General features: G+C 32.0%; 1 protein-coding gene and 1 pseudogene across 1 annotated transcript; one reads left to right on the top strand and one right to left on the bottom strand.

Moving 5' to 3' along the window:
- Positions 1–182: 182 nt before the first annotated feature.
- LOC112602127 lies at positions 183–2790 on the top strand (annotated as a pseudogene).
- Positions 2791–6600: 3810 nt separating this feature from the next.
- On the bottom strand, positions 6601–7779 carry LOC112602126. The gene is made up of 4 exons (XM_025350063.1): positions 7623–7779; positions 7218–7368; positions 6962–7120; positions 6601–6877 (listed from the first exon to the last, which is right to left on the bottom strand). Exons 1-4 carry the CDS (start codon positions 7777–7779, stop codon positions 6601–6603), a joined length of 744 nt encoding a protein of 247 aa, XP_025205848.1.
- Between the last annotated feature and the right edge of the window lie 4519 nt (positions 7780–12298).

Below are 12298 nucleotides of genomic sequence, written 5' to 3'. Positions count from 1 at the left end.
AATAGAATAGTATTAATTATGAATAGTATTTAAATTTCATTTATGTAGGTACCTAAAGTATATGCTATTTACCTACCTAGTACAATAAGTAAACAGTTTAACGATGATTGTGAAATTATCAATGTTACCTTTAAACATAATATATTTATATTCAGATATATTTAATATTAATATTTGTAAATATGGCATTGCAGGGTCGTAATAGTATGAAATGGGTGGTTGTAAAGTTTATTGACGGTAAAGATTATAGTGTGATCCCAATAAATTGGCTGATCGAAACAGATTCAGAGAATTTGTCCAAGTGTTCTGTTAAGTATTGTAAATGGCCACCAAAAAGAGTAACAAGTGATGATTTAAAGTTAGCTGAAGACCCAGATTATTCATGGACACTGACAAAATTAAAGTACTTGATGGCAACAAAACTTATGGTAAGATTCTACACAGATTATATTTAAATAATTTTTAATTAGTATTAATATTACCTATAGCATTATTTTATAGTTAACTTAGTTACTTTCCTACTTATTTCTATTAATTCAATTTTTTTCTTGTAATAATAGTTAAATTTTTCTATTAGGACAATTTGCTAAGGCTTGGCATAAGCATGTTCTAGAATCAACAGATGATGAGGAAATTTCTAATAAAAAACGAAAACGTTGTAGTTCTTTAAGTAGTGATAATTCATGCATTGAAGGTTAACATTATTTTAGTTAAATTTATTTATTAATTTTTGTGTAATATTTATATTATTAGTACCAAGTTCTTATTTGTCAAACATTTATTAATTGTTATCAGCTTCCAAATTTGATGTTGAATACATTTGTTTTAACTTGATATTAGTAGATTTCCAAAATAATTAATATAAACTGATAGACATGAGTCTTGTTCAATGAACAATTAATTCTAAAATAGGAAAATGGTCAGAATTAAAAAATTAATTTAAATCAAATTAAGTGTTTATTTTTTAAAAATATGTTTCATTTTATATATAAAAAAAACTTGTTTATAATCATTTTTATAGATATCATGATTAAAACAACATTTTTCACTTGAAATTTATTATTAAAATTTTTATTTTTATGTAACGTACCTATTGCATGTTCCTGATTTAATTTTCTTTGATAGATAATGGTTATAATATTGTGCCTGCTGTAGCTAGTACTATGATAAGTTCTGAACCAATTACAGAATTACAAGAAATGTCATATATAAATCTGCAAGCACCTAATGCTTTAACATCTACAAAATATGCTAACGAAAATTTAAATATTGGCACATTGAAAGATACTTTAACTCAAACGTCAAAAATTCTAACTTCATCTATTTCAGACTTACAAGTAATAACTTATTACTGTAAATAAATTCGACATAGTATAATTTATTTTGGATTTGTATAATTTATGTATAATAGGTGCCTTACATTGAAGATCATAATCAATGTTTCTCTAATTCACCGACATTTATTTCTGCTAGTGATAACAATTATTCAACAATGCAAAATTTAAATTTTGAACAAAATCAAAGTTTATTGAGTTCTAAAACCAATGATGATTTAAGCCATTTATCTTTGCCAAGTACATTTGATGAAGGTAAGATAAAATGTCTAATTTCTTAAATTACAACATTTATATTTCCTCGCTAACTAGTAGTTAATAGATACTTAGGTAGCTAATGGATATCTAGGTGGTTAGGTTTGGTTAGATAATAGTTAATGGTAATGGTTGATACAAAGAGGTTTTTCACAGTTTACCTTCAGTTTGTTTTAAAGCATTATATTTTACGTTATTTTATAAACATTATTTTTAAGTTTATAAATTTAAATGAACTTTAAATAGGTATTATGTATTATATTAATTCTTTTGCTTGAAATCTTGAGCTAAAACTTGTATATTAAATGTTTATTTTTTTTTCTTGCTAAGTATGGTTGTATTTACCAAGTATTTTAACTATAATATTCATTAATATTGACTCCTTTCCAAGTTCTAATCAATAGAATTAAAATTGATTAGGTATAAGGTACAATTATTGCTTTATTTTTGTGTTAAATAGAAATCTAGTATTACTTTATTAATTACTTTAATTTTCATTATATTTCATATTAGAAGGTCTTCATTGTATTTTAAAGAACATTCAAACTGAAATGATAACTGCTCGTTTAACGAATGAGCGTATATTAAGCAAAATAAGTAGTTTAAAAAATGATGTAGCAAAATTGGCCCTCCATGTGTTACCTATAGGATTAACTTTTTCAAATGATGTGGAAGATAAACAGTTTTTAGACCAACTTCCATTTTCCAACTGGGAAAATGTTTTGGTTTGTGAAAGAGTACTTCAAACAAATAATGATGTGAAAGAGAAATTTGTATGTTGACTGTATTAATTATTATTTAATAAGCATATAAATTTAAATTAATTTAAGCGAACTTCTATTTTGTAGAAACATATGCTAAGTGTAGTTGGTGGTGTAGATGCAAAAACCAATATTAGACGCATTTTGAATAAATTATTTACAAATAAATTTGCTATCGAATGTTCATGGACAGGTAGAGCTTTTGAAAAAGATGTTAAAAAATATAAAGTTCAAAATTTACAAATTATTGTTGTTATGAGAAGTAAGTTATCTGAAAGCTTAGTGCTTATACAAAATTCAAAGTTGAAACAATACTAACATATTTTATATCAGGTGTTATCAAAAATCAGTATCCTCAAAATTCTGATGCACAATTTGAGTTAGACGTCCAAAGTTGGTTCAGAACTTCTAAGACAAGATATGATAGAGAAAATAAATAAAGAGTGTCATTCAAGATACTCATAAATTAAAAAAGTTATAGTTGTATTTACAGTCATAAGTGGAACTTGCAATTTTTTTTTCTTATATTTTGTTAAATTACATAAATCTTAAATTAAATTTAATAACTAATATTTATTAAAGGTAATAGGTACAATTGAAAAGTATTATCACTTCTACCATCAGTATTTTTTGATTACATGTAAATGTTATTAGTGTATTAAATTTTACATTGTTATTATAATTATTAAAATAAATAAAAAATATACTTGATAAGTGTGATTATTTCTTAGATTCATCAATATCTTGTAGGAGAGTCAAACATATTGGAAGCATTTCTAACCGCCAGTTTCAGAGGAGAATCAAAACTCAAATAGCACTATGTGAGTAACATTATGTTATTTTATTTTCAAAATTAATTGTTTCCAACATGATTATAATATAATATATTATTTTTTTTTTTTCATATGATCAAAATAGCATTAGTGAATACAATACCGGTTAAAAAGCCTTCCAATGAGCAAAATAATAAGCAACAATTCAATGAACAAACTAATTTAGAATCATTTAACAATGAACCAAAAGAGCCAGTTTTCCCTGCACAACTAATTCCAAACCATTTTAGAAAAATACCACTGTCTCCTTCTTTCCCATATGAGCCTATATCCACCACGACAAATTTGCAGTTAGCATCGACCATTACCAACAAAACGACAGAAAAAAAATCTTTATAGTTATGAAATAATGACCCCGAATTATCCGGACTCCGAACTCTAATATGCTTGCCATCAATGGCCAGAATGCAATTGGGAAAGTTCCACTTGTAACAAAATTCATTAGCTTTCTTTTTGAAGTCAACTTCACTTGGATCTGGTAAAAATATAGGTTTTAATTTTTTTTTCAAAATCAGTAACGTTTCCTTCACAATTCTGCTGATATATGTATGACATATTCGAAAACTAAACGATAACGAACGAAATTACTCACCGGTAGCCATGTACCTGTTAAAAAAATTTTTTCAGTGTATTATGCGTATAATATTACAAATTAAATGAGAATGATCTAAACATGTAGTTCTAAAGTTTTGTTATTAGAAGCATTATGTAGGTATACAATATACATTATAGTTACCGCAGTGTCAGTGATAGTTTTTCTGCTGCTGTAATCGGTTTTTTCACTCTGTTGCTGGGTGGCTTAGTTAGTTCAAACTTAACTAGGGATAATAAATAATCAAACTGTTGACGATTGACCCGAAAAAACTCACGAAATTTTGGTTCATTATTTAATAAATGTCTCTCAATTAAAATTTCAAAAAAACCTTCATTTGAACGACTTTGATATAAAATGTCAACTTTCTTTTTTTTTTGCATTCAAGTAGGAAAATAATAATTTTTCTTCCTCTTCTTCCTCCTCCAAAAAAAGCTGCACAATTTTATTGTTATTCACGATGTACGTATTGACCATATTGAATAATATTACAAACACCACACAGAATAAATAGGTCTCTACACTACGAGCTCTAAAACCACACTATTTTGACGAGCCGCAGCGACCAGTCGCCGGTGTTGAACAACAGGCAGACATCGGCGGCTGATCACCCCAGTAGTCGCAGCAGTAGCCGCGGCGGCTGGCCGCTGCGGCTAGCCGCGCCTTGGACACCGTACCTTAAAGGTACGGTTTCCTAGACGCGACCGGTCGCCGAGACAGGTCGCCGTCCGACTGTTAATATGTAATTCCTATTATCTGGTTTCCAACGCACGACTGTTGTCGCGCGACTGAACTTTATCGTGGCGACCGGCGACACTACAGGTACGGTGTCCAATGCGCGACCGGTCGCCGCGACCAGTTATAATTTTCAGTCGCTGATGACCGACTGGTGTCCAATGCGCGACCGATCGTAGTTAAAAGGTAGGTACTCGATTCTAAATTTCGTCAGTAGCACGCCGATGTCTATCTAAAGGTACGGTTTCCAAGGCGCGGCTGGTCGCGGCAGCCGATCGCAGCGACCAGCCGCGGCGACCGGCCGCTGCGATCTGACTGGTTTCCTAGGCATACATATATTGCCGCAGCTCTAAATATATTTTCTTTATTTTGTCAGTAATACTTTGCATTTTGTAAAGTAGAGACGTCGTCATCAGTATAAAGTGTTTTAATCATACAATTTCAGTATGTCTGAAGTAATGTGCGTTGTGAATAATAACAAAATTATATTAGATTTACTTGAAGAAGAAGAGGAAGAAGATCAGTTATTATTTTCTTATTTACTTCCAAATAAAAGGAAATCGACCAACATTTTATTTAAAAAACCGCGAGTTTGAAGGTTTTTTTGAAATATTGATCAATAGGCATTTATTAGAAAATGAAACTAAGTTTCGAGAGTTTTTCCGTATCAACTACGAACAGTTTAATTTTATATTATCTTTAGTTGAATTTGAACTTACAAAAGAACCTTCGAATAGAGTAAAAAATCCCATTTCTGCTGCAGAAAAATTAGCAATCACCTTGAGGTATGTATAAATCTGTTTAAAGTTATGTTTGAATGCAAGTAATTAAATATTATTTTTGTTAAAACTACGTAGTATGTTTTTTCTTAATTTCTATAGATATATGGCTACTGGTGAATCGTTTCGTTCGTTGTCTTTTGGGTTTCGAGTTAGTCATAGCTACATAAGTATAATTATTAAACAAACATTGACCGTTTTAAAATCAAAATTGGTTCCAATTTTTATGCCTAATCCGAATACTATCGATTTCAAAACAAAAGCTGCAGAATTCAGTTGCAAATGGAATTTCCCTAACTGTATTCTTGCAATTGATGGCAAACACATACGTATACGTAATCCAAGCAATTCTGGTTCTCTGTTTCACAACTATAAAGATTTTTTTTTCCATTGTTTTACTTGCTATGGTTGATGCGAACTATAAATTCATAGTGGTTGACATAGGTTCCTACGGAAAAGAAGGCGATAGTGGAATTTTCCTAAAGTCTATAATGGGTAAGCAAGTATTGGATGGATCCTTTTGTTTTCCAGAAGATAGTGTATTACCTGGATCTGACATAGTCGTACCACATGTGATTGTTGGTGATGAGGCTTTCAGACTGCACAACCATATTATGAAGCCATATACAAGAAAAGCGAGTAAAAACGATATAACAAAAAAAAATATTTAACTATAGACTCAGTCGAGCAAGACGAGTAACGGAAAACGCTTTTGGTTTATTAAGTCAAATTTTCAGGGTGTTTTACCAGCCAGTTAATATAGAAACATCAACCTGTGATAATCTGACTTGGGTAGCTTGTTGTCTACATAACATGTTGAGAGAAGGTTACTTAGAAAAAAACCACCGGACTTTCTATGATTATGATAAAGACCAATCGACACCAGTGGATAATATGTTATCATTATCTAGAGGTGGAGGATTTTCCAATATTGAAGGTTTCGAAGTAAGAGAACTTTTTAAAACCTACTTTAACCGTGAAGGATCAATACCATGGCAATTTTAATTACATTTATATTATTATTTTATTTGTATAAATACCAAAAATTTTGTTTGTACAATTAGGTTATTTTTAATTATTACATTTAAGTTAAGAGTTTTTTTTGTTTATATACATTTTTACACACATTTTTATTGTAAAAAAATTAAAAAACATATCAATTCCAAAAAAAAAAAAAATGTTTTACTTTTGCTTAAATCGTAATATTTTGTACAAGCATATAAATAAAAAATAAAATAAAATAAATAACAGGGTACTAAATAAACGGTTATTTTACAATTATTAATTAAACATAAATGCTTTGAAAACTTACTATTCAAAATTATAAGTCGTGTAGCCTTGAGAACTGTCCGATGCTGTATATGATGAGCTTGGTGTAGATGGCTGAATATGGTTGTCATCAAATACGTGCAATTGTTGAGTTGGATATGTTATGGCATGTTGCTGTGGTGTAGTACAGTAAGAATACTTTTCCTCGAGTTCACTCACCATTGTTAATGCTTTTAATTTTGCCTCAATTATACCTTTAGGTGGTAATTTTTTTACGGTCATTGCTAAGCTTTTAAAAAATAAATCTACTTCATCTTCGCTGTTTTTGGCATTTAAAATGTCTTCGTTTTGTTTTTGAATTTTTTCTAATAATTGTTTACGCTCTGCCGTTCTTTTTGCCAACATCACCGCCATTTTATCTTTATTTGACCTTATACGCTGTCCAGCATACGAGAATCCTTCATTCGTGTTTGCAGTTTTTTCTTCTTGTATAGCTTCAATTGATTCTTCATCTTCTTCATGTGAAAAACTTTCATCTATCATGGTCGCATTCGAAGAAGAACTAAATATTAAATATTTAAAATTAACAAATTATTGCTATATTTGTATATTATATATTTTTATTTCTATTATTGTTATTAAATGTATATAATAAATACCTTCGTTCACACTCTACTCCATCAAGAAACGAAATATGTGCTGCCAAAGGCCATTTTTTTTTCGATGTTCTAGCTGAACCTGTGCCCAATTTACGTTTGTTTCGGTTGTACGTATCCCTTATGTTTTTCCACCGTTTTTTACATTCATCTCCTATTATATAAATATGTATACTTTATAATTTTATTTACATAAATTTGTACAACATTTGTCAGCATATCTTTTAAATTTAGTATTAATGTTGTGTTATCTTTTGATAATCTCGCTTCTATACACACCAAGTATAAATAAATACAGTCAATAGATAGACAGTGTTTATTTTTAAATCAAACATTCTGTAGATGGTTTATAAAACTATTATTTTTATAAAATAATAGAACTATAATAAAATAATTTAAGTTACTTACCAGATTTACCAATTTTCAAGCCAATATCTTTCCAAATCTCATCTTTCAGAATTATATCTTTGTGCTTTGAATCAGCGCTGTCGTATAAAATCGGATTTTTCCGAACGGATTCAATAAGAATTTCCTCGTGTTCCGGCAAAAATATTACTTTCGACATTATAAATATTTTATACTTTTAATGCTAGTTAATAATATCACAGCTATATATTTATAATATTTGAAAATACTTTGAATACTAGACAAACTAGACAACAACAAAGTATTAAAATTATTTAATGAAAACTAAATTTTTGATAATAGCCGCCAGCGACTGTCGCGATACACTGCTTTCGTCGCGGTCAAGTCACCGGCCGTCGCGGCTCAAGTTCAGTCGCGAGCCGCAGCCGCGCTTTGGAAACCAGTCAATAGGGATAACGTGTAAATATTTTTGCTGCGACAGCCGCGGCGATCGGCCGCCGCGACCAGCCGCGCCTTGGAAACCGTACCTTAATTGTTGGGTATATATATACAATAATGAATAAAGTAGTGATGGGAATAATCGAATGATTTTAATAATCGAATGATTAGTAATCGAAAAAAAAAATAATCGAATAATCGAATGATTAGTAGTCGAAAAAAAAATAATCGAATAATCGAATGATTAGTATTCGAAAACAAAATAGTCGAATGTTATAAAAATAAATAATAATACAATACATGGACATTGGACAGACACATTCTTAATTTAGTACCCAATGACTTAAATCTAAGTATAACAACAAAGGAAAGTAAACATTACAAATTACAATTCATTAGAAACCAGAAATAGAAATAAACCCATACACTAGAGTAGTAGACTATTATTATTTAATATTATTCAACATCAAACTGTTCATTTTATCATTTACTAGATTCGAGTAAGTTTAACGGACTGATTTTAGTATTTAATAAGTACTGACTATAGAGTATTTTAAGTTAAATTTTTGTCATGGCACCTAATAAAAGGTCAATAGTGTGGGAGTATTTTCAAAAATCTTCCGAAAAATGCGTTGTTTGTAAGATATGTAAAAAGGAATTTAAATATCACAGCAATACTACTAATTTGAAAGGTAAGATTTAGATATTGTACTTGGGGAATATTGTTATTTATGTAAATCAGATTATTTGTATTTAAAAAATTGAAAGGAAACGGGCTAATCTCTACTATGACACAATTATTTTCATATAGTTTATTATAAATTATTGCCACTTTTTATCAAAAATAATTATTTTCAATATTTTTTTTTATTTTAAGAACATCTGAAACGAATACATCCGGTGTATCTTAATCCCACGTTAGAAATAGATGAAAACTTAGAATCGGGATTATCAGCAGGACCTTCTAATGCATTATCAGAATCATCTAACATAAGCAATCAACCCCGTTCTTCAGGTTCTTCTCCTATATCCAAACGTTCGCGTCAATTAAAGTTATACGGTTCAACAAGAGGCAATGAATTAACAGAAGATGAAAAAATATCTATAGACAAGAGTTTAATTAAAATGATTGTGAATGACTATCAACCACTGTCATTAGTTGAAAACACTGGTTTTTTAGAATTTACTAAAAAATTACAGCCCTTGTACAAGCCACCTAGTAGGAAAACACTAACCACCAAATTAATACCGGATGAATATAACAAAATTGTTGCTACACTTAAATCTATGTTGGAAAATATTTCCGACTTATCTATTACAACAGACATGTGGACTTCCGATAGTAATTGTTGTGTGAAATTAATGAAATAACTCACATTAAAATGTTCTTGGTTATTTTATTATAACGAGAGAGTCACGCATAGACAACAAATTAGTGGACTGTATGTTCGATGATTGAACGGTGATCAATCTTTATCGGCAGCGGTCGGTACTCCAATACGCTGATATCATAATAATCAAATAATTACTATTTATTTAAATCGTCGATGATATCTATCGCGATAAGATCGAACATACCGCCCACCTTGAAATCACACATTGTGCTGTTTCAATATAAAGAATATAATTTACATGGTAATAATAATAATACTACACAATAAACAATTCGATATAATAATAAACTTGTTCTTACGTGACTGTATAAACTAAATGTTGTACTACATACTACAGCAGATAGATAATAAATATAAATATTCACAGTAGAAATAGAAATTCTAAATTTACAACAATTAAAATACCACAACAATCAGGTAATCGAAGGATTAAAGATTGAACAATATATAAATCGAAACTGAATAAGTATATAAATATAAATGGTAACAGTTACACTGTGGAACAGGTCACGTCAACTTAACATTCCCTCGAAAGGTAAAGGACACAGTATCCTTAATGCGTCAGTTTGAAAACACCTTCGTTAGTACGTACGGTGGTTACCGTATGACTCATCTGAATCCTTGTGGGTTTCTATGACTCGACCAATCTTCCAATGTAGTGAGGTGTTTGTCATCACGGAGCAGAACAATAGTATTAGTAGAGAGAGAAGGACCTCTTGAATGACAATCATTGTCCCGGCATTTGTAGTTGATTTAGGTACTGTGCTTCCAACGACGCCAAAGTTGTTGGTGAGCTGAGCACCTTTCCACCTTGTCAATCTGTTCGGGGCGTGGTAGATACATCAATGCCCGCAACGCGGATAAATTATCACCAATCAAAATGACTAGGTGTGAGAACCGTGAGATCTGCAGGATCGGTGGATATCGGAGTGAGAGGGCGGAATTTAAGATAGCCTCATCGCACAAGCACACAGTATATAGCCTTCCTTCATATGTTAGAGCTGCGTTGCCTAATGTCTTATATATGTGATTTAACGACTTAACTGAGGCTTCCCAAAAGTCCGCCAAAATAAGATCGGGGCGAATAAATGCCAGTTTACCTGATCTTGTTAAGTGCAATTTGCATTTAGTTTTGATGATCACCAGATGTACTAGCTGTTTTAACTCTTGTGTGTCGATTAGCGCCGGACAAAATTTGTCGCATTATCGGAGTATATGTCGCTACAGACACCACGTCGATCAAAATCGGCTAAGCGCGCTTAAAAGGCTTCCAGAAGTTAGGCCACCTACTACCTGATATGAATAGCTTTAGTTACAGCACACCCACACACGCAAATATATGCCTTATTAGTTGCCGCCTTGCGACGTAAGCTCGATTTCACGTATACAGGTCCAGCAAAGTCTACACCGCATTTTGCAAAGGCTCTAGCAGAATTCCACACGATTCAGGTAGGTCGCCCATGATCGGTTGAACGAATTGTTGGCTTGTACTTGAAACATTTTTACACATCGTTGAACAACCGCTCTGGCAATACATGACCGTTTAAAGGCCAATACCAAGACGTATACGCGCTAATATCGATTGCGGTCCGCCGTGCATAGACTTGTCGTGTTCGCTGGAAAATATTGAACGCGTAAACCGGACTGGGTTAGCTGGTGTAGTACCAATACGGGTGCCTTTGAAAAATGTCTATACTTGAATTTTTAGCCTACCACCCACGCGAATGACGTGATTTTCATCTAAAACGGTTTAAGACGTGCATTAATGGACTATTATTTTTATTGGTAATGACTTCACAACATTTAATTCATTATACCATGCGTTCGATTGTACCTAATTCTAACTATGCAGGTAGTAGCATATTCAGTTCGTCGAAAGAAGACTTTACCAACTTTCTTAGAGTTCGGCTTTGCATTATTTTTGAATCGCAAACAATAGGCGATAACCTTACCAGCTTCGGACAGTGTAGAATATTTGTTCAAAATGAAGCATCACGTGGTCGACATAATTATTTTAGTTACGGTTTTCACATACTATCTCACCCAGACGCAATTTGTTTTCGGCCAATTTGATTTTTCGCTGTAACCATTCTGGCCGTTCCACCATAATTTGAGTCGATATTTGTACGATGAAATACCCACGAGAAACAATATCTGCGGATTTTCATTGCATTTACGTGTTTCCACAGATAGGAGCGATAGTTTTGTATCACCACCGACACCTACGAAAGTTTCCACCCGACGACGGTGATGAACAAAGGCATACCTGTGAGTCGTCCAATAATGTTTGCCTATGCGTAATTGCAGACACATGGCTTTGCTGATAAACGCCAATAATAAAGCATAATACCCAACGCAGAAAAGACTTACCGGCGCCACTGCATTTTATACAAATTGCTTATTTGTCGTTAGTCGTACGTAAATAGAACACGCGCCGCCGCGCTTATAGAGCATCTGAAACGTATTTGGTACATACACAATTTTCAGAATTACCATAAACGACACTGTTAATGAATTTATTTGTTCTAAATTTATCGATTTTCCGCCATTCAACAATGACGTAAAATTTTCCACCTATATTCACTGCTGGCAATTTTGCATACCACTTAAGCGCAACATCCCACATTGCGCCCAGAGGTTTGTTCGAGGCTATTTTATACATTACGTTTTACCTATAGCGCTGTGCTACTTACCATATATTGCAGCCGTTTTCGTTCCGCCATCGGCTGCAACCTTTCTTCGTACTATTACTGTTACCAAGCGTTTCTGTGGACTATGTCTATTTTAGATACGCAACAGTCGTCATGTTACTGGCCCATTTACGGGCTCTAACCAGCGTTTAAATGCACAATGCCGCTGGCCGCGTAACTGTTCATTGATATGGCG

This window comes from Melanaphis sacchari, unplaced genomic scaffold, assembly GCF_002803265.2.
Source record: "Melanaphis sacchari strain LSU unplaced genomic scaffold, SCAv2.0 Contig833_pilon_pilon, whole genome shotgun sequence".
In the NCBI taxonomy this organism is placed as follows: Eukaryota; Metazoa; Arthropoda; class Insecta; order Hemiptera; family Aphididae; genus Melanaphis; species Melanaphis sacchari.
This window is presented reverse-complemented; position numbering and strand designations above follow the sequence as displayed.

Bases quoted from the DNA above. Each gene is read 5' to 3' on its own strand.
- LOC112602126 (XM_025350063.1), bottom strand. From the start codon at position 7,779: ATGTCGAAAGTAATATTTTTGCCGGAACACGAGGAAATTCTTATTGAA. The intron at 7,121-7,217 runs GTATTTATTATA...TTTAATATTTAG, and splicing joins GGAGTAGAGTGTGAACGAAG to TTCTTCTTCGAATGCGACCA. The intron at 6,878-6,961 runs GTTGGCAAAAAG...TGCCAAAAACAG, and splicing joins AAAGATAAAATGGCGGTGAT to CGAAGATGAAGTAGATTTAT.